Genomic DNA, 21381 nt, shown 5'->3' with positions numbered 1-21381 from the left:
GTATGTTAGCTCTTTTATGTTTTGGTTTTCATGATTTTTTTCACAGTGATGGTGACCAAGCACTGGCACACTTTACCCACAGAGGTTGTGGAATCTCCATCCTTGGAGAAAGTCACAAGCCACCTTGGCAACTGGCTCTTGGTGTCCCTACTTAAGCAGAGTGGTTGGACCAGGTGGCCTCCAGAGGCCCCTTCAAGCTCAGCCCTTCTGTAATTCTGTTTCCAGTATTGTATCAGCTTCAGTACATTCAGTCAGTCATACTGAACATAAAAGCTTCATTGAAGTATCATTAAGGCTTCATTTGAGATTAAATATTATGACTTCACTTAAAAAATCAGACAGCAGTGTATCAGCATGACATCAGCCTGGGCACCTGGCAAAATTACACAGTGCCACTGTCACTGCTCTACCTCCCCTGAGGCTGCCTACTTTCCCCCTCCACCCTACAGACTTCAGGGTCTTACTCTATGTTCTCAACCATGTTCTTGCCCCTGCTGCGTCCTCCTTCTCCGCTAAGCCCACCCAGGGCTGCCCTGTGCCAGCAGTGGGGCAGAGAGAGGAAAATCAGAAAATATCAGCAATATTGTGGCCAGCAGGACCAGGGCAGTGATTGTCCCTCTGTACTCAGCACTTGTGAAGACACACCTCAAGTTCTCTCTCCAGTTCTGGGCCTCTTACCGCAGGAAGGGCATTGAGGGGCTGCAGTGAGTCCAGAGAAGGGCAAAAAGGCTGGTGAAGGTTCTGGAGCACAAGTCCTGTGAGGAGCAGCTGAAGGAGCTGGGGGTGTTTGGCCTGGAGAGAAGGAGGCCCAAGGGTGACCTCATCACTCTCTACAAGTGCCTGAAGGGAGGCTGTAGCCAGGTCGGGGTCGAGCTCTACTCCCAGGCAACCAGCGACAGGACAAGAGGACACAGTCCTAAAGCGGGCCGGGGAGGTTTAGGTTGGACATTAGGAAGAAGTTCTTCACAGAAAGGGCGGTTGGGCATTGGAATAGGCTGCCCAGGGAGGTGGTGGAGTCACCACCCCTGGCGGTGTTTAAGGAAAGTCTGGGCGTGGCACTCGGTGCCATGGCCTATGCGACAAGGCAGTTTTCGGTCACAGGCTGCACCCGATGGCTGCACAGCCCTTCCGCAGCCCAACCGATCCCGTGATTCCGTGAAATTATTGCGGGGCGGAACGGGGCCATCGCCCCCACCGGGGACAGCCAATCACAGCTCGAAGGCGACCCGCCCTGACCAATCAGCGCGCCCCGAGCCTGAGACGCGCCAAGTTCCCCCGCATGGGCGGCGCGGGCGGTCGGGTTGCCATGTCCGACTGGGACGCGAGCAGCGATGAGGAGCTCGGCTCGCCGGACTGGCCGCAGGCCGCTGCTGCTGCCGGGGGCCTCTGCTGGTCGTCCCGCACTCCTTCGTGGCGCCGCGCCTCGGTGGAGGGCGGCGGGCGACGGGGGACGGGCGCGGGGAGTCCCGGAGGGGAAGAGTGGGAGCCGCGAGGCGCTGAAGGGTCCTGCGGCCCGAGGCGGACGGCGCGGCAGCGGCCGCCCCGAGCTGGGGCCGGCCAGGCTCGGGACTCTGCGGAGCCCCTCTGCTTCCGCCTCGACAGCGCCCTGGTCGGGGCTCTCATAGGTAATGACGGGTGCAGCCCCGGCCCGGGTGCTCGACGCGCTGAGGTGCGCGGGTGGGGAGGAGGGGAGGAGCGGGCCCTGCTCAGTGTCCTGAGGGAGCGCGTCGCTGAGGCAGTGCGTCCTGCTTTCCGTGGAACAGCCCTTTGCAGTTCCCTTCTGTCTCTCTCCACCTGGGCATGGTAGGCTGCTTTTGCTGGGTTTCTCCCACTCGCTAGGGAAACTTTTCCTCCCTAAATGAGTTGACGTCTGTTTCTCAAGGCCAGCAGCGTGCAAGTGGTCTGAAGCCGCTCTCTAGTCACATGGAAGAAGGGTAGCAATCTCTTGATCTAGTTTTACTCCTCCGTCTCTTCTACTGAAGGGCATTCTCCTACACACAGACCTTGCGATTGGTTAATTGACAAAAGCGCTGCCTATAGTCTCCAGCGGTTTGGTGCCACAAGTTCTTTTATTTGTACATACATGCACTCATAGAAAGGTCTTAGGGTTTGGTCACAAATACTGAAAATTAGTGTGCAGGTTTTGGCAGTTTGTCCTAAATCTCTGTAATACCTGCTGTGTATCTTTATAACAGGTCGGGGTGGAACTAAAATTAAAGAACTTGAAGATTCTTCGGGTTCCAGGATAAAGGTACCATGTGCTGTATGTTGTCGAGACGTGGGCTCTGTTGGGAACATACTCAGTTTTGTTTCTGTGTAAACCAGTTGTTGGGGAAAGTTGAAGGGTGTTACAATGGCTGTAATAATGCCACTGTTTTACAGCAGGTAAAATGGAACTGGAATTGAGGGTCCTGCTTGGATGTTATGTGAAAATAGGAAAAGGTTATATTTTTTTTTTCCTTAAGTTTGTGTTTATTTCATTTTCTTTAAGAATAGGGATTAAAAGGCCTTTCCATAGAACAAGTTAAATTTCAGGAAAATAAGGATCAAAAATTGTTTTCAGTATGTGTTCTTGTATAATGTTTGTCTTTTCAGTATGAAAAAAATCTCAGTGATATTTTGTGAACATAGGTTACAAGAGGAACCTATGATGCTGAAGTAAAGATTTTTGGCAGCATTGATGTGCAAAATAAAGCCAAGATGTTGATTGACAATGTTGTTATGAATTCTGGACAAAACTACCTTAGAGGTGGGACAGAGAAAGGTAGGAAATGTGGGTTTGTGGGGGGGAAATATTATTGGGGGGAGGGAAATATTATGGATTGTCTTTCCATATATTCGGTAGTTTGCTGGAGTATTTTTATATTGTTAGTACTTTACGAACTGAATTAGCTTTAGTCTTGTTCTTGGGCAATGGTGTCTCTTTAAAATAGAAATACCAAGGTATCCTCCTTTCTCCACTATGGACAGTTTCCCCCTCACCCCAAACTGCCAGGCTTCTGTGAAAATCTATTCCTGTGTGTTTTCCACAATTTTATGGATGCAGAATGTTATGCTGCTTGGTTTCCTGCATTTTCAGTCTGATTCCTCAAAAATACCAGTATTGGTTCTGGTGTAAGTTTTAATATAGTATCTGTGGAGTATTACAATTGAGTAAACTTTAGTAAAGGTAGTCTGTAAAATGCTGATCATAGCATGCGCCATGCTGACTTCCTACTACTTTCATGGAAAGTTAACATTTGAAAATGTGATGTTGCACTTCACTGGCTTTACTAGGCTTTCGTGTGGTAACTTTGTTACACAGATACAGAAATAAATTTTATGTTTGGATGCTCCTTATATTATTGGTACGTCTTGTATGTGCTCCCAACAATTTTTTGCACAGGCAAGCACCATCCACAGTTGTTGATCTGAGGCACTGATGAGGAAGAATGGATCCAGGAGTTCTGTTCCAGCATTAGAATAAGGATTGGAGTAGTTGTGTGTTCTGTTTTCTGAACTGTCCCAGAAGGTGGATGAGTATGATTCAAGACACTAGAAATATTTAACACTTCCTTAATACTTGTTGCAGTGTTTTCCCCATGTTTCCTGCTTTTCCACTAATTTTGTGTAAAGTTGTGTTGCTATTTATATCTTCAGTTTAAAACTGCACTTACTTAGGAAGTGTTAACCTCATCAAAAAAGAAGTATAGAGTATAACTAGACTGAAACTTTATTGTGGTATTGTTTGATGCTTTAGAAGTAAACTTTGCTCTTGTAGCTGTTAAAATTAAAGGTTTCTGTCTGTGTGTCATCTACTGCATTCACACATTTTTCAAAAGCTGGCTGCACAAGCCTAATTTATAGCTGGAGGAGAAGCATTTCATAACCTATTATTTCTTTCTTTAGGTAGCTAAAGATGTTGAAATGTTTCCCTTTTTTTATCAGAACTGAACTTTTACAGGTTTTAGCAATGTTTCAGGGCAGAGACCTAGGAAAGAATTTTCTACTTACATATTTCATGTCTATTCAAAATATGAGACCTTGCAATAGAAAAAGGGTGTTTGTTTTGAGGGGAGATTTCTCCCCCATGGTTTGTTCCATTGAACAGCAGCATTTTACTAACTCTGCAGGAAAAACCTTGGACGTTTTCAAGCCTGAAAATAACCCAAAGAAACCAACGATTAACTGGGCTTCTCTTCGAGAAAACAGAGCCAAATATGAATCTATGAAGTGGGCAGGTTAGTTTTACGATTTTGATTGTATTATACTTGTCTTTATGTGGTACATCTGTTGAATGCTTAAACATTTTGAATGCTTGCTTTGAGATGACTGAATCTCTCAGAGCCCAAATTAGTGACATATTTGCAGTGAGCTGACCATGTTAGCATTTCTCAGCATGGTCATGGAGGACACTGATTACTGTGCCAAGACTTAAACCTGCTACTCAAATGGCATTTTGGACTTCACCCTTTGAAAATGGTTTTGTTTTGTATGTGGCCACAGGAAAATATCTGAGAATTGTTAAATATTGTACTACATATGTATGTTATTAGAAATTACTTTAGAATTTGAAATATGGGGAAGTGGGTTTTTTTCCAGATACTGTAGTGTTTGTCTCAGCCTTCATCTTTTTACATGAGCAGTGGTCTTCCATCACTTTCAGCTAGTCTCATAGCTCAAGGCACTGACTGGGTTCTGGGCTTTCCATCTTAAGCTTTGGCAGACCTACACTGAGTCTATATTATTTCTTGCTGGTTCAAGTTGAATTTTTCTGATTATTTAAGGTTTGCCTCCAATTGAGAAAAACTTCTACAAAGAATCGTCAAGGACTGCATCTATGTCACAAGAAGAAGTAGTTCTGTGGCGGTAAGATCATTTCTTTAGGGAATCATCTGCTTGGCAAAAATGACTTTAAAGGTACAAAGCCTAGAAAGTGGAAGATGAAATACCAAGACAGAAGTATTAATGCTGGGATCTTGTAGTAACTTAATCTTAAGAACTCTTTCTTGGGAATGAAACAACTAGCAGATGTTTGGAAAATTACCTTAAGGGATTTTCTGCTTCTCTAAAGATGTTCGATCAAGTTGAATTTCAGAACAAAAAAGATTCAAGACTATTCACTTTGTCTGTTTTCTTCCCTTTCATGAGACAGCATGTTCACATTTCCTTAGGTCCTTCCAAATATGATTGTTCACATGTTGAATACCTCTTGGCTGCCATTTTTTTCCTTGCATTTGATTAGTCAAATACCATCTTCAAACCAAATTCCAACTTCTGTTACTGTTGTCTTCCTTTCGGTCTATCTTGTTTTTACAAGCACATCCTGGTGAGTACATGCTTCAGTTAACTGTATCCATTCATTTTGATCCAATCACCTCTATCAATACTATGCAAGGAAAACAGATCATCTGTTTCAAGTGATTTGGTTCAGGTCTTGGTAACAGTTTCAGTCCTCTTCAGTACTTCGAATGAAATTAGTGAACCTTATCAAAGTGTTAATTTTTTATTACTTTTCTTTTTGCAAGGTGTCTTTCTTCCTTGCATGCTAGAGAAACTTTGCCACAGTGAGTAAAGCATGGAATTGACACCTGTTTCCTTAAAGTATGTGGATGTGTTATTGTTAGAGCTAGCAAAAATTAAAGGATATTGTTCTTGCAGGTTAAAAATATGTACTGAGAAATAGCACTTTTGTGATAAAGGAATTTTTTTTCCTACTTTGTCTAATCTGTTTGCATTAAGGAAAAAAAAAGCAGCAATTGAAAGAAATAATTCTGTAAACAGGAGGGGAAGTTGAATTGCTCATTCTTTTCATAGCTTACACCCCACCTGCAGAAAACCTTTTTACCGAATGGAATCTTCAGAGGAGTTAAGGACTGAAATCAATGTACTTATGCATATGTCATGGTTTAAAACCAGATGGAAATTAGGCTTCACTTCCCCTCCCTCAGCCCCTCTGGTGAGAGAGGGATAAAAGGCAGAGATTATGGTTTAAGATAAGAATTTACTGGGAAACAGCAATGAGATAAGAAAAACAAACAGCAACATTAATAACAGCAGTGTATAAAAGAAGGTGATTACACGCAGAAATGCTTGCGGAAGTCAGACCAGCACGGCACCACCATAGCCGGCACCACACTGCTCCAGAGACAAAGGAGAAAATGGTGGAAAACTGTCCATGTCCATGGATTTTTCCCCAAGCCTGAGATAACAAAAACGATGCCAAGCCCTCTGGTCGTACCATCTGCATCGCCTCACCACTTCATTTGCCATTTGCTGCCCCAGAAAAAGGAACAAAATCACCATGGAGGGTCCACTCATTGCCTTTTCTGTCCACAGGAAGCCAAAGCCCCTTTCTTCTGGAAAGTGAAAATCCCTTCCATCCCCCCAGTGATGATTTGGGTGATACAGAATAACAGCGTAGGTGTGCCCACAGGGCTCCAAGCTTCACCCCCTCACCACCACTGCGAGAAAATCAACTCTGCCCTTAGCCAAAACTAGGACAGCATATTAATAGCTCTTAACTGGGGGGAAGCCTTGGAACACCAGTTTCTAATGTAGTCTTTTATCTGTGTTGTGATTTGGGTTTTACCTACTTTTAGGGGTTTGTTGGTTCTGGCGTTTTTCTGGAGCTTGTCTTACTGGTCATGTTCCTTTTCCAAAATTGTTCTGTCTGTATTCTCTAGAGTATCCAGGCAGCTGCTCTGAAAACAGTTGGGGAAAGTTTTTGCCAGAATATAGAATTCTGACTGCTAAGTTCAAGCCATTCCTCTGAGTTCTGGGTTGTCTTTTGGTTTAAAAATTTGTCACACCTTCTTAATATGTAATAGAGTATAATTATAGCCCAATATGACAGGACTGCAGTTCATGTTAATAACCATCTATAATTTCAAATTAGTTGTTAAGATAGAATGGTAATTGATACCTCTGGGAGAAGTGTTCCTATAGTTCCTATACCTCTGGGAGAAGTGTTCCTAAGTGTTCCTATAGTGTTCTTATATAAGTTCCTATAGAACTTAAAAGTTCAGTAAGTTAAGAAAGTTCAGAGACTAATTTAGTCTCATCCAAGAGCCTGAACTTGTTTTTGCCTTGTTCCAGGAGTTTAAAAAAATTAAACACAGTCTTTTGTGTTAGCTCTACTTTTTCAGATAATGATACTTTAAAACAATTGCACTACTTTAACTCTATACAGGAAAGAAAATAATAATATAACTTGTGATGACTTAAAAGAAGGTGAAAAGCGCTGCATTCCCAATCCTGTTTGTCAATTTGAAGATGCGTTTGAGCATTATCCTGATATTATGGCTAATATAAGAAAAGTTGGTTTTCAAAAGCCTACACCAATTCAGGTATGTCTTCAGTTTTGATGACTCTTTAGCTGAAGCTTAAGAGAAAAGTGAAAAGTACATTTAAATATTTGTTGTTTTATCTTAGTCCCAAGCTTGGCCGATCATACTCCAAGGAATTGATCTTATTGGTATAGCACAGACTGGTACTGGGAAGACATTAGCATACTTAATGCCTGGATTCATTCACTTGACTTCACAACCAATGTAAGGACTGCTCACAGGTCTGATTTGTTGAGCTGTGCATACTTCCCCCTGCACTCAACCCCTGAGATTATTTTCTAGTAATGAAGATAAAAATCATGTATTGGAAAAAAAATTACAAATCTGATGGAATAAGTACCAAATTTGTCACCATAGATTCCATTAGTAACAGTGTACAGAAGAAGTTTAGAGCAGTATAAAAATGTTCAATGTCAAGTGTGATGGATTTTGGCTGTCCTTATATACCAGCGTTCTAAATGTGCTTTGTTGCAGATCCAAAGATCAGCGTGGGGGGCCTGGAATGTTGGTCCTTGCTCCCACTCGAGAACTGGCACTTCAAGTAGAGGCAGAGTGTTCAAAGTATGCATATGAAGGAATTAAAAGGTAGTCCTGCTTCTCACTGGCTTGTTAAGTAATTTTTTTTTCTCCTACCAATTGTGATTTAATTCACCTTCTACAATAATTGCATTTAAGAGAGGAGGGGATGGTAGTAAATGCAGAGTTTATATTTTCTTCATTTTCAGAATGTCTGTTTTGACTAATCTCATGGTCAAAATCCATTTCCTGTATAGTTTGGAGTTCTCTTTATTGTAGCTTTTCTGCTTCATTTCCTTCTGTGGGAAGAATGAGCTGGAAAGAATCACACAGAATATCCTGAGTTGAAAGGGATAAGGACTTACCCAGCACTTAGCCCTGCACAGAGTCACACCATGTGCCTGAGAGCATTGTTCAAACACTTCTTGACCTCTGTCAAGCTTGGTGCACCATCTGTGTTCTAGACAGTGGCAAAGAATGCATTAAACAGTTCTGCCTTGGTTTTGTCTCTGTGAGGTGACCATCTTCATCCTGTAATGGGCCAATGTTATTTTTACACTGCCTGTTGCTACCTTCTCCCTAGAACACACCTGGCTTTCTTTTCTGTGAGGTTACATTGCTGAATAATGTTCAGTTTCTTGCCCACCCCAGTCTTCTCTGCAAGCATGTTGGCCCAGAGTCATGGGGTAATGCCATCCCTATCTTTGCTATTGTTAAACTTTATGGGATTTTCATCAGCCCATTTCTCTAGCCTTTTTGTGTTTTTTCTGGTAACAGTCAAATTCTCTAGTGTATCAGCCGATCCCCCAGTTTGATTTCATCCACAAACCTGCTAAGTGTAGATCTTCAGACATTCCTATACTCTGAAATTTACTTTTAGGGATCTCTGTTAACTTTGTGTAGCACTCTGAATAAGCCTTTACAGTCACCTCAATGGCAAAACTGACTTTTAATGGTACTGGTTAGAAAATCATGCTTCCAAACTACTGCTGAACGGTTGAGGGAGTGTCATTCAGTGTTAATTTTATTAATTACTGTAGCCCTTCCTCTTGTTAATACCAGGTGATACTTTTAAAATGAAGCAATAGGGTGGCATTTATTTGAAAATTATTTACTTTAGCTGAAGCTTAATACATTACCTCTGTAAAATGTTTTATTTTACAGTATCTGCGTCTATGGTGGTGGGGACCGAAAAGGACAGATAGACATGGTTACCAAAGGTGTGGATATTGTTATTGCTACTCCTGGCAGACTGAATGATCTTCAAATGAACAACTTCATAAATTTGAAGAGCGTAACATATTTGGCAAGTAACTGATGTGCAATAAGTAATGCACCAGTTGGGAAATAGTTGACTCAGTTTCAATTTAAGCTTTAATGGAGTTTTTTCAGACTTCCAAAGTCTTAATTACAATACAACTTAACATTGAGGTTGGTGTTGGAGGGATGATTCATACTTACTATAATTGTATTGCAAATGGGAAATATTCCCTGGGAAAAGTAAAATAGGCTTCTAGTACAGCAAGCACTTTAAAGATGCTAAATGCTTTTTTCAGTAATGTTTGGCATTCTATGATTTGTCAGGATTAGTTACTGCTGGATGAAATGCCTTTCTGAAGTTGGCTTTTCTTTTTGAAGGTTACCACTGACTCAGTTTCTTATTAGAACTTGTGCAGTAGCAGAGTCACACGCAGATATTTAAATATCGGGGGACTGACTTTCTTTTGATCTCTAATTTCCCAAAGGGGAAATTAGCCATATAAACATTGTTTTGAATCCTTATATCTTCAATTCATTCTTGCTTTTTACTGTGCTGAACATGTGAGACTGTTGCTATTTGTAAAATGCTTCCATATATGCAGTTTATTTCTAACTTGCCTAGTCTGACAATTTGGCTGTGCTCTCTGTCCACCCCTGCTCCCCTGTGAGAGTTAAATTCTCACCATGTTCTATCAAATTAGCCCCAATTCTAGGTAATAGTTGTGAGCTTACTGGCAAGGCCAGTGGTGGTATAGCCTCATTACAAATTTGGCCATCTGGGAAAAAAGTTTATTATTGGAAAACAGCAGATTAACCTTGTGTAGAATAGTAACATGTATTGCTGAGCAGGATGAAAATAGGCCTGAAAACCTGGATTCTGAGAACTATAGGAACTTGAGTAATCTTTCTGCCAGGGTGAAGTATAGTCCTACTACAGGCACACGCTGTTTCATAAAACAGTGGGTATTGAACCAAATGCAGTTTTCAGTACGTGCAGCATATACTACAGTATGGCATTGCTAAAGAGAGTTAACTATCAAATTGAAAAATATGATGATGTAAAGCAGGAGGAAAGACTGTTGTTGTATCACTAGCAGTTAAATGTTTTCTGAAGATTGAAAGCTGTGCAAGAACCATGTATTCTGATGTGGTTAAGGTCTCATGCCTCAGACTTTAAGGAAATGCTGTGCTACCAAATGTCCCGTGTATAAAATTGGACATTGAAAGTTATATCTATTTGTAGTCTTCCCATGTATTTTTCCTTGTAGTTTCTTGTGATTTTTAATATATAAGATGCTTTGTGTTTCCAGATCTTCATTGTCAGTTTTCAGCTAACAAATAATTTGATCTTGCAGTCTTAATTTGGAGAAAAGGGAGTGGTATTAGATTTCAAATTTAACACCTTGGATGAAGAACACTCTTCATTGAAGAGCTTCATTTACAGTTTTCATTTAAAGATATTATTGTGTCTTATGAAGGTTCCCAAAGTAAACTGAGTATTACTTGCTAATATGATACAATTGTTTCCCAAGGGACTTCCAAGATCAGACATTGGGATACAATTGTTTGTTAAAAAAACCCAACCAACCAAATGTACCACCCCCCAGGGGAAAAACAACAACAGCAACAAAAAAAAACCAAACACCAAACAACACAAAACCGAGCTCTCTTAATTATGTCTAAATAGACACTGGACCCAAGGTGAGTTTGAGGTTGGAATTTCTCTTCTTGCCTGACAGAACCATCAAGTTGATTGCAGTCTTGATTCAGATTTTTAGGAACCCATTTATTCAAGATAGGCTGCTGTTTTTCATTATTTCAGAAGTAAGACTGGAAATTCTGTAGTAAACAGCTTTTTGATTGTTCAAAATACATGTGATGTGAAAATTGCTTTTTGTTTCCCCATGTTCGGTGTAAATCAGTATTCATTCATCAGCAATCTGTTGAAGTAATCTTACATCTTTGGACTTCATGCTGATAAAGCAGAAGGAAGGAAATTGGAATTGGGTATGAATAATTGGGAAACATTTAGAAGAAAGTGTAATTAAAATATATTTATAAATCATGAAGGAGCATGTAGAAGGTAGATTGGAGTAGTGCTTTTATTCTTCAATACAAAAAAAAGTAGTGTAGAACTTACCAATAACTGATTTAAAACAAAGGAAGGAGGAAAGAAAATAATTTTCAAAAGAAGAACTGACTTGTAACTATTTCTTGCCAAGAAATAGAACTGAAATGAACAATGTTAACAAACAAATAAATATGTATGTATTTAAAGATAACAAGAAACCTAAGATTATGTCAGTTGAAGGACACTTAGATTATAAACCAGGATGTGGCTATGACACATTTGAAATAATTGGTGCTAATATCTATCTGACATCTATTACAGCCTTTTTATCTTTAATGAGCAGCTATCAGAAATAAGGAAAGTAAACTTCAACTACCCAGATCCATCTAATAGACATACTTTGGTGCTTTCTTTTCCCTTTGCAGTGAAGTACCAATGTGCTTAATAGTGTAGAAAGCTTCTGCTGGTGAAAAAGGCATAGCAGCCAGCTCTGCATGTAAAATTAGTGATGCCTCAGCCTGGCTATTTTATTAGAATTTGTGTAGTTAATGAAATCTCCATGAGCCCTCTGAAAATAAAGAGAATTAAATCAAGAAATAGAATTTTTGTCTTCTGTCTCTCAGTTCTATCTCTCAGTTGATGATTTGTTATTATTTCCAAGATTTACACAGATAATGTACCAAACCCCCTTAATATAATAAAATATCATAGAATAATGGAGCAGCAAAATTAGGACAGTAGAAAGGGATTATCATTGATGTCTTCTATTTCCACATAAGTGACTAGAAATTCTCAATACTTACAAGCATGATCCATGTAACTTTAATTTCCAAATAGAGTTTATATAAATCAAAGGAGGTAAGTGAGTCGAGGGTGTCAGTCTTCTTTCTTTGTATGAGACTGGAAATGTTCACAAGTGTGCTTGTATGTTAGAAAACGTAGCAGTTCTAAAGAGTTGTGCTCAGACCTCAAGCTCACTTGTTCACTTTTGGCTTTTTTACCAGATGAAACAAGCTTGAGCTCTGGGAGTTGTGCAGTGTCCTAGTGAGCCAGAATGTATGCTTTGGCTTTTTTCCTATTTCTAATGAGGAGCTAAATTGACAAGTGATATTTTGATCCTGTGTGAGATCTCTAATGAGATAAAAATGGGATTTCCCCTTTGAATTAGAATTTCTTAATGTAAGTGTGTTGAATGGGTTGCTCCCATCTGGGTTTGGTTGGTTATGGAGTTTTTTGGTTTTTTTAAATTTGTGCTTAGTTTTAGACATCAACCAAATTACTGTTAAACAGTTGTTTTTTCTTTATTGACTTTAAGCACTCTTAAACATGCTGTACATTTTCTTGTTCTCCCTGCAAGTATAATACTAAATGAGAAATGTCAAGGAAATAGAAGAGGCAAAATAGAAGTTGAATAGGTTTTGCAGTAAGTTATGGAGAAGAATCTGCAATTAAAACAGTTACCAGGAAAATCTTCTGTGTAATGTCCTGCTGAAAAAAACACCTATCTAAGAGACAAGGCAGAAAAAATAACCTTGTTTCTGAACAGGTTTTAGATGAGGCTGACAGAATGCTGGATATGGGATTTGAACCTCAGATAATGAAGATCCTAATAGATGTGCGTCCGGACAGACAAACAGTTATGACAAGGTATCTAAACATGATAGTGCTCAGGACTTGAACATAAGGTTATTCAACAAGTTAATTATTATTGAACAAGTTAATTTCAAAACAAACATGTCAGTTATTAAAATTTTTGCTGGTTTTCTTTCTAATTCTGTCTAGTCAGTCCTAATGAGTCATTTGAGTTCAATTGAGTCCTAATGAGTCCAAGATTTTGCACACTATTCTCATGTGTGTGTTTTCCTCTTCACTTCCTGTTTAGTGCTACCTGGCCTGATGGTGTCCGTCGCCTAGCAAAATCCTACTTGAAAGATCCCATGATTGTGTATGTTGGCACTCTTGACTTAGCAGTAAGTTGTCCGTTTCTTTTTTGGGGTTTTCCACTTCCTTTTGTACAAAAACATACACTTAAGCCAGGAAGTTTTTTGCTTGTAACTATCTGTATGTAAGTAAATGCACATACCTTTTACAATCAGAGCTTTCAAGAAAGAGCTCCATACTATTTGATTTAAAGTTTCCTTAAAAGTTCAGAAAAATTTAAAAAGTATAAAAGAACTTTATTTCTGTAACAACATCTGGAAGTCTTAGCTTTTCAGTAGAAAACATCACAGGTGACAAGTACCAATCATACTGAATGTTCTGCTCCACACTGCCATTACTGTTTTTGTGTGATCCCTTGATTTTGCAGCCTTAATTTTGGTTCAGCAAGTTCTCGTTTCTTACTTAGTTTTCCTTCTGAAGGTCTTGCTTCTAATGCATACAGATCCTTATCTGAACCTGTGTTTCCTATCTCCTTCTTTCTCAAATGGGGTGGGAGCTTTGCACCAAACTCTTGGAGGACAGTTGTCTAGAGCAAGAAGTACATGTTAGAGTATGAACTGTCTTTAAAGTCCAAAACTTCTAACATGTGGATGCAGTTGCTTATTTGTCACTGTTGTGCAGCTATGTGTAGTTGGCTTCAGTACCAGTAGAATTTACAGAAACAGTAGCTCGCCCAACACCTTATGAAGTTTTCCTTTTCAGTTCCACTTTTTTTAGTGATAGCGAATGAGGAAACCTTGTATGCAGTACACTTTTAGGCAGAAATAAAGGCAAAATGTGCTTTATGTCTGTTTTGTTCAGAACTACACTTCCATCAAAAGGCATATCTTGTCAGAGAATTGGAATTTGAAGAGCTACAATTGCTGTTGTAGCTTTCTTCTCTAGCGCATTCATTTCTTTTCACAGGAGCTTATGTTAATTGAAGAGATGACATGTGGGTGGTGGGGGAAAGGTTCCCATGTGGAGAATCTTTGTGTACTTGATTGAGTCTTCAACTCTTGCCACAAGATCATGATACTGTGCCATGAGAATGTCTAGATAGTTATTCTACTTACAAGTTATACCTTAGACATTCTGTGGTAACCTTCAGAGATAATGAAGTTTTTATTCATGAACTGTTACTGGAATAGTTAGACAGAACTGATAATTTCAAATGGATTTACAGAATCTTGTTAAAAGCCTGTTCTTTCAAGTAAGACTGCCATTCCAACTTGCTCTGGATTTACAAAGCATTCACAAATTAAAGAACTTCAATCTGCTTTTCATGAGTATTAGGAATATTTATTTCACCTCACTAATTAGTACCCTTTAAATCTCTGTAAATACACGGTAAACTGCTTAGAGGTAAACTTTAATGTTCTCCTAAAGCAACTAGGAAATAAGAACTCTGCATTGTTTGAACTCCAAACTGATACATATTTTGCGTTTAAAATAGTTTTTCATGGTACCATATATTATTAGTTTTATAATACTGCAATAGGGAAATTAACAGAAGAAAAAAAATATTTTGGTCTGCTTCTACCTAACATCCCTTTTTGCTGTTTGACAGGCAGTAAACACAGTACAACAAAAAGTTGTTGTTATCCCCGAGGAGCAAAAGAGACCTTTCATGCATAGCTTCATTAAGTCTATGAAGCCAAAAGATAAGGTCATCATTTTTGTGGGAAAAAAGCTTACGTATGTAATCACTTCCCAGTATCACATCTGTTTGGTTGGGTTTTTTCCTAACAGAAATACTGAATAGTTTCTTAGTTCACATAGAAACTGTCAAGTGTAAAAGCTCTTGTCCCCAGTGTGCTGTTAGTAGTAGTATTTTTATGTTTATTTCTTCCTTCACACTGACTAGCAGTTTGTATCTTTTTTAATATTGTTAATGGTGGTGGTGAGCTTTACCCTCAATTTCATGTAGTGTAAGTGGGATATTTGGAATTTTTGGGGATACATGAATATGAGGTACTCTTTACTTTCATACACATCTGGTGCATACAAGACCTGATTAATGTGGAGGGTGGTCATTGTACTATACCTGACCTTTTGAGTGAACAACACAAAAATAATCTAGTATTTCTCTAAAATATAAACAAAGGTAAACATTTCTATAGGGATTAGACTTGCTTTCCTATTTTATGATAAATATCAGCTGACCTCAGTAGTGTTTTGTCTTTAAGCACATATTTAGCTTTTGTTGTCACATTATTGTCATTTTTATCTAAATCTAGATACTGTTTGTTTTTCCTTTTGTTTTATGAGCCATTGCTTTGTTTCACCCTAGAGCTGATGACTTAGCAAGCGACTTTGGTATCCAAGGAATTCCAGTACAGTCACTTCATGGTAACAGGGAACAGTGTGATCGAGAACAGGCTTTAGATGACTTCAAGAAAGGTGAGTTTGTTCTCAAGTACTGGTTTGTTTAGGTCAGGCTTTTAAAGTTTGTTGTGTTCAAATAGTTATCTAAGTGCCATGTCTCTACAGTACCGAAGAAAGAGCTCTGAATTATATGTTTATTATATTAATTTGACAAACAAAAAACCCCAGGGAACAAAGAGATTGCTCTTCAGTAAAATTTGAAATGTCAAGGAGTTTAACAATTTAAAGTAAGACTTACTTTACTTTTGAGATTTCTGGGAAAGTCATTATTGTGTTAGTCTACAGAATGGTAAATTGGAGTGTCTGATGATGGTGCTTTCAGTGAAACAGTTCTCCCCCAGATTATGCCAGTAAGGTTATACTTCAGGGTTATGTGAACACATGCTCATAAAAAACTAGTGTTCTGACAGGATTGTCAGCTGAAAATACAGTTGTTGAAGTTTTTGTTCTTTGGACAGACTCTGTATCAGCTAGGCATGTTTCTTACTTTACCAGCACTCTGCTGTTCTACTTGTGAAATGCAAATTATAGTAAAATGACATCCTGGGTGCTTACTTACCAGCTTGTATTTGAAGCTAACTTAGTGGACATGCTACAAGCATCTTTTTACTTTATGTGCTAAAAATAGTAAGTGCATTATAAGCTGGAGAACCAATAGACTGGAGTATGTTTTCTGTTTATTCCATAAACCCCCATTCTCTTCCTGTCATACTTACTTTAGGCAAAGTACGAATATTGGTAGCTACTGACTTGGCATCCCGTGGCCTTGATGTGCATGATATTACTCATGTTTTTAACTTCGATTTCCCTCGTAACATTGAAGAATATGTTCATAGAGTAGGTCGTACTGGAAGAGCAGGGTAAGTGTTTACCAGAAAATTATCAGTGTTTTGTTACATTTTGTGCACTGCATAGGTGTTGTTCCTGTCAAACTCTAGAGGCTACAGGTGATATGGGGTGGGGGAGTGAAGAATTCAATCTCTCAAAATATGTTCTAGAAACACACTGCTTTGTGTCTTGAAATTAATTCAAGGCAAACAAGTTTTATATTTTCCTCTTACTGGATGAAGGATGTTTGAAAGCTGGTTTCAATATGAGGAAGAATTAGGGATCAAAGCAATGTCAGCATAGATATTCTGGAATGTTACTTCCTTGTTTATCTCTTCATGAGCTGCTGAGTTATTTAGTTTTCTAGACAACGCATTGAGAAGAAGCATCTGTAGGTTCAAAGTCTGCAGCTGATTGTGGTGGTGTCATTTAGTGGTAGCTCTTTTGGACGCTGCTTTCCCAGGCTGGTACGAGTGTGATTTTTCTCATTTAATCCTGATATGGATGTGTATCTCTTTATACTTAAATATGTTGTCTTTTTGCTAGTTTTATTATCTAAAACTCTAAATTAGTTGTGCCTTTGCTCCATTTTAGGTGAATTGCTCTATTGTGATCTTTATGAAAAGTTGCTCTCTGTCATGTGGATAGTTAATATTCAAGCCACTTTTATTCTACCAGCTCAGTCATACTGCTTGTAGTACAGTTCATTACTGCCTAGGTCAGTAGTAAAAGCCTAACAATAGTTGTTTTGAAGATTAACAGTTTTTTTCTTCCTTGTTTAGGCGCTCTGGGGAGGCAGTGACACTTGTCACGAGCAATGATTGGAGGTTTGCATCTGAGCTGATTGACATTTTGGAAAGAGCAAACCAAGTAAGAATACATTACTGGGTAAGATTTATGATGTTTCTGGGTTAGCACCTAAAGCAGGTCATGAAGGCCTAAGCCTATTTAGACCTTTCTTTGTAAGTGTTTGTGGTGTCTCAGGGAAAGAAAATGAGTAATTACGTCTGTCTTGATGGCCTTAGCTATATTTTACCTTGCAGGAGAGTCCCAGAAAGGAACTGTGAACTTTAGCATAGCCTTCCATGTCCAAAGAAAAAGTAACTAACATATGCACACAGTGGTTGGAAGAGGAATAATAGGGCCTGTTTTATGTCATAGTATTTTATTCCATTTGTGTTTTACTTCTGGATCCATGAACCAATGTTCTTTTTTAATGGTTTAAATATTAACAATATTCACATCAGAAGTTCCACTATCTTATCTGTTTATTGTATCTGACAGTTGTGACAGCTGGATGTTCTTTTCCAAGTTACCTTTCTTGCTTATGCTTGTAAATAGTATGGGAAATGGAACTGGAGTGTGATGTCTTTCTTTAAAGAAGCATATTTTTTCTTGATACCATATCTGAGAAAACACAGACAGTTGTGTTGCTGTTTCTTGCTGTAACAAGAAGCAGTATTTTGCCTGATTTATAGTAAACCCCCAGTTCAAGTTCTGACTTGAGCTGAAATTTTGTTGGTTTGGTTTAGGGTTTTTTTTTGTTTGGACGTATAGGAGTTTGAGTACATAGTAAAGGGATTTTACCTAGGACCTGTGGTTGTTACTATGGACAGTTACTCAGACTTTACGCTGTGAGTTAGAACTTCACCTGAATCTTCTGGTTTACAGCTCTTCTTTGAAAGATGCTTTGTGGCTTTATCAAAAACCTAGTATGATGCTTTTGAAGGAGGAAAAGGAGAAAACAAAAGTGTAGAAGAGCAGTCACCTAATATTTTTTTAAACTTGCAGGTTTGGGGGTTTTGGTTCAGGTGGGTGTTTTGTTTCTGTTTTTAATGAAAAAATGCAAGAGGTGAAACCAGTAATGATACTTTTAAGCTACTTCAATAGAATTTAGAGGTGCCTTGTGTTTTGTATTCTGAGTCAGCAATTGCCATTCAAGCCTTGTCTCTAGCTGCAGACTGCAAGGTTCCTAAACTGGTTTTGGTTTTTGTTTTTAATGTGTGATAGTTCAACTGGGAATGGGTCTCTGAGTTCAGAGGAGAAAAGAGGAACGCTGAATCCTTGCTTTCAAGAGTTATTATTAGTCACAACATTATTCTCAAACTTAGTTACGTCTGATAGAAGGGAAGTATCCCTACAGACAAAGTGTTGTGGTTTTTTCTCATGACAATGAAAATACCGTTATTTCAGTCTTAAAGCACCATGTAATAGGAAAAAGAGCCAATGAAAACAGGGTCTGAAGGTTCAGAATATTTCAGTTTTAAAATGAGTAAGCCTCATTTGTTAGCCAAATATTCTCTGTGATTTTGAATCTACAGATTATATAAAGAAAAACAGATACAACAAAAGAGTAGCTGTATCATGCTGAAGGGATATTTTATATATAAAAGCTTATTAAGAAGCATGGACAGATTTATTAGGAAAACAGGTGGAAAAATTGTAATCTCTGTAATGCCTAGGGATATGTTCCTTATAAATTGTGGCATGTCTATCCTTTTCTGTTTTCTCACTTGGACTACCCTACCTAGCTTATATGTTTAGCAGATAAACAGATTGTTCATGAAAAATCTCAGCAAGTCATTAGATGCTGGATATTTCCTCACTGAGATTTTTATATTCCTGTGTCCTGACTTCTTCCCACTCCTGCCTTGTGCCTGCTAAAAAACCTCTCTTGCAAGAAATTGTTGCAATTTTAGTTGGAATAAGTTATGCTTCGTGCTCTAGGAGAGGATGGGATATTGTGGAAGAAAATTATCCGGTGTTTCAACTAAAAACTAAGTTTGCCTCATTAATTCTATCTCTGTTGATAAAAGTCTGTAGTGACTTTCAGCTAGAGATGCATCATTTTTAACTTTATTTTTGAGCAATATTTAAAACTTAGTCAGAATAGACTCTTCTTCCAGAGTTGTCATATTCTCCCAGGACAATTTTTTACTAGCAAGAGCAATTCAGCACATAAAATATATACTAGTGAGCTGTCCCTCGTCCCAGCTTGGGAAGAAATTGCTGCTAGCAAATGAAAAGCATTGCTCAATGATAAAGCCTGACATAAGAAATGGGAACTAGAGGAATATGACTTCCTGCTCCACCAGACCCTTTGTCCTGGCTGCATTCTCTACCTGTTCGAGCATTGCGAGGTCCAGGCACTTTCAGCGAGACTTTAAACTATTTACATTTGTTTGTACTATACTGTTTGCACTGTGTTTGTGCCACAGGCAGACACAAATCACACAGACTCAGCAATCATGTTAATACCACATTCACACACTGCTCTCCTCTCTGATCAGGAGACTTGCTCTGGACAGTGACTTCCAGTGATGGCCACATGCCACCGCAGGTTGTTGAAGTGGCTTTGACAGATCAGTGATCCAAGACCTCTTGACAGTACAGTGCTTTTACTGCTTTTTGCAGTAAACATTGCATTAATCCCAACATTATGCCCAACCTGATTTAAGACTTGTTGGATACTGCCTTTATTCCATGAGCAAAAAAATGTGATCTGGGTTTTTTCTTTTATTGTGATCTTTGTCACTCAACCTTTTAAGTCTATCTGTAATTCTTCACATCTGGCCTCAGTCCTTAAGAACTCTGAGGTGAGAGTGTGTTGATACCATTAATGTTCTTTTCACATAATTACAAACATGCCAAAAACCCTTGTGGATCGTGGTAAGATGCTCTTGTGACCTCCCAGTGGTGGGAGATCTGACCACTTTCTCCTGCCCTTTTCTTGTCTTTTATCTTTGTTCCACACATGAGAACCATTCCTATGACAACACTTTCCTTAAAAGTTACAAAGTTTCTTTTGGAGGCCCTTAAAACTTCCATAAGGAATTTAATACAAATCAACATTCAAATATATATATACAGTATAGTACCACCTTTAAGTGGCATTGGATGTTTTTACCAGCTGTTCATTATAACTAAAAGATACATTTCTGTTTGAACTATGTTGTAATTAGCTGGTTATGTTGTCATTAGATACGGTGATACAAGCAGGGATATATTATTGAAAATCGAGAGACACTATGATGATCTTTCAGTATATTTCAATACAATCTTATGTAAAAAGATTTCTCTCTGCATTTCTACAGAAACGAATCTGCAGCATGACAGGAGACAGATAAATAATGAAATCAAGTTTGGGAACACACAAATCAATTGCACTTTCCTAAAGCAGAGTGTAAAAGTTTAGATTTATTTAAAACTCACCTTGTTTTTTTGCCTGCTTTCTTATTAGGTAGTTCCTGATGAGCTTATTGCAATGGCGGAAAGATACAAACAATTACAAATGAGAAAAGAAATTGAAAAGGATATACCAAGACCTTGGAGAAAGCCCTCAAAATAAGTGTAATCCCTTGAAGCTGCTGAAACAGAGAAAGTGCTTATAATTAGTGTTAGCATCCATGGGCTTGAATTTATAAATTACATTTTGTGTTTGTTTGTTTTCTGTACCTGTCCTATTTAAACAAACTTTTAAAAAGTGTCTTAGAAAACTGGATTAACTTTATATAGAAATAACTCCAGTTTTGCACTTGGACACTATTTTCACATAGCAATTAATTTCAGCTGGTTTTTTTCCTTGTGTGATGCATGAATCTTCTAAAGCCATTATCTACTGGTTAAAAACAGATACTGTGAGTTTGTTGGTTGGATCTTTTTGGTTTTTTTTTTTTTGTTTTGTTAAATGCAGTATTAATATATAAGAATGTAAAAGATCATTTTTCCTTCGATATTCAGAGAACTGATTTACTCATTGTAAGCAATGTTTGTCAATGTAGTTTCAACATACTGTACCTTTGCCTTGATATGCCACTGGCATGTAGAAGTATTTCTCAGGATAATGAAAACTGTTGTTTGCCATTACTTATGTTTGCTGAAGCAAGTGTTCTTTATTCTAATTAAAAAACTTAACATTGGAAGTAATTTTTGTTAAGATTTGTCTCTCAAGATTTTTTGAGAGAGGTCTGCATTTTCTTCTAATGGAGGAGAGCATGACAAAAAGTATGTTTGTTGCTAACTGGGAGGGGGGAAAAAACAGCTACTCTTGCTTTTGTGGATGTAATATTC

The 21381-nt window shown here is 38.5% G+C and overlaps 1 protein-coding gene across 1 annotated transcript; it reads left to right on the top strand.

Annotated features, from left to right (window-relative positions):
- Positions 1-1272: 1272 nt before the first annotated feature.
- DDX43 (DEAD-box helicase 43) lies at positions 1273-21340 on the top strand. The gene is made up of 16 exons (XM_085056502.1): positions 1273-1625; positions 2196-2251; positions 2632-2764; positions 4113-4220; positions 4767-4848; positions 7172-7328; positions 7414-7532; positions 7803-7913; positions 9009-9150; positions 12722-12822; positions 13058-13145; positions 14666-14793; positions 15389-15498; positions 16205-16343; positions 17094-17181; positions 20552-21340. The coding sequence occupies exons 1-16, from the start codon at positions 1280-1282 to the stop codon at positions 20657-20659; spliced, it is 2016 nt and encodes a 671-aa protein (XP_084912628.1). The 5' UTR covers positions 1273-1279; the 3' UTR covers positions 20660-21340.
- Positions 21341-21381: the final 41 nt, after the last annotated feature.

This window comes from Lichenostomus cassidix, chromosome 3, assembly GCF_008360975.1.
Source record: "Lichenostomus cassidix isolate B80296 chromosome 3, HeHo_3.0, whole genome shotgun sequence".
In the NCBI taxonomy this organism is placed as follows: Eukaryota; Metazoa; Chordata; class Aves; order Passeriformes; family Meliphagidae; genus Lichenostomus; species Lichenostomus cassidix.
This window is presented reverse-complemented; position numbering and strand designations above follow the sequence as displayed.

Bases quoted from the DNA above. Each gene is read 5' to 3' on its own strand.
- DDX43 (XM_085056502.1), top strand. From the start codon at position 1,280: ATGGGCGGCGCGGGCGGTCGGGTTGCCATGTCCGACTGGGACGCGAGC. The intron at 7,329-7,413 runs GTATGTCTTCAG...GTTTTATCTTAG, and splicing joins AAAAGCCTACACCAATTCAG to TCCCAAGCTTGGCCGATCAT. The intron at 7,533-7,802 runs GTAAGGACTGCT...GCTTTGTTGCAG, and splicing joins CACTTGACTTCACAACCAAT to ATCCAAAGATCAGCGTGGGG.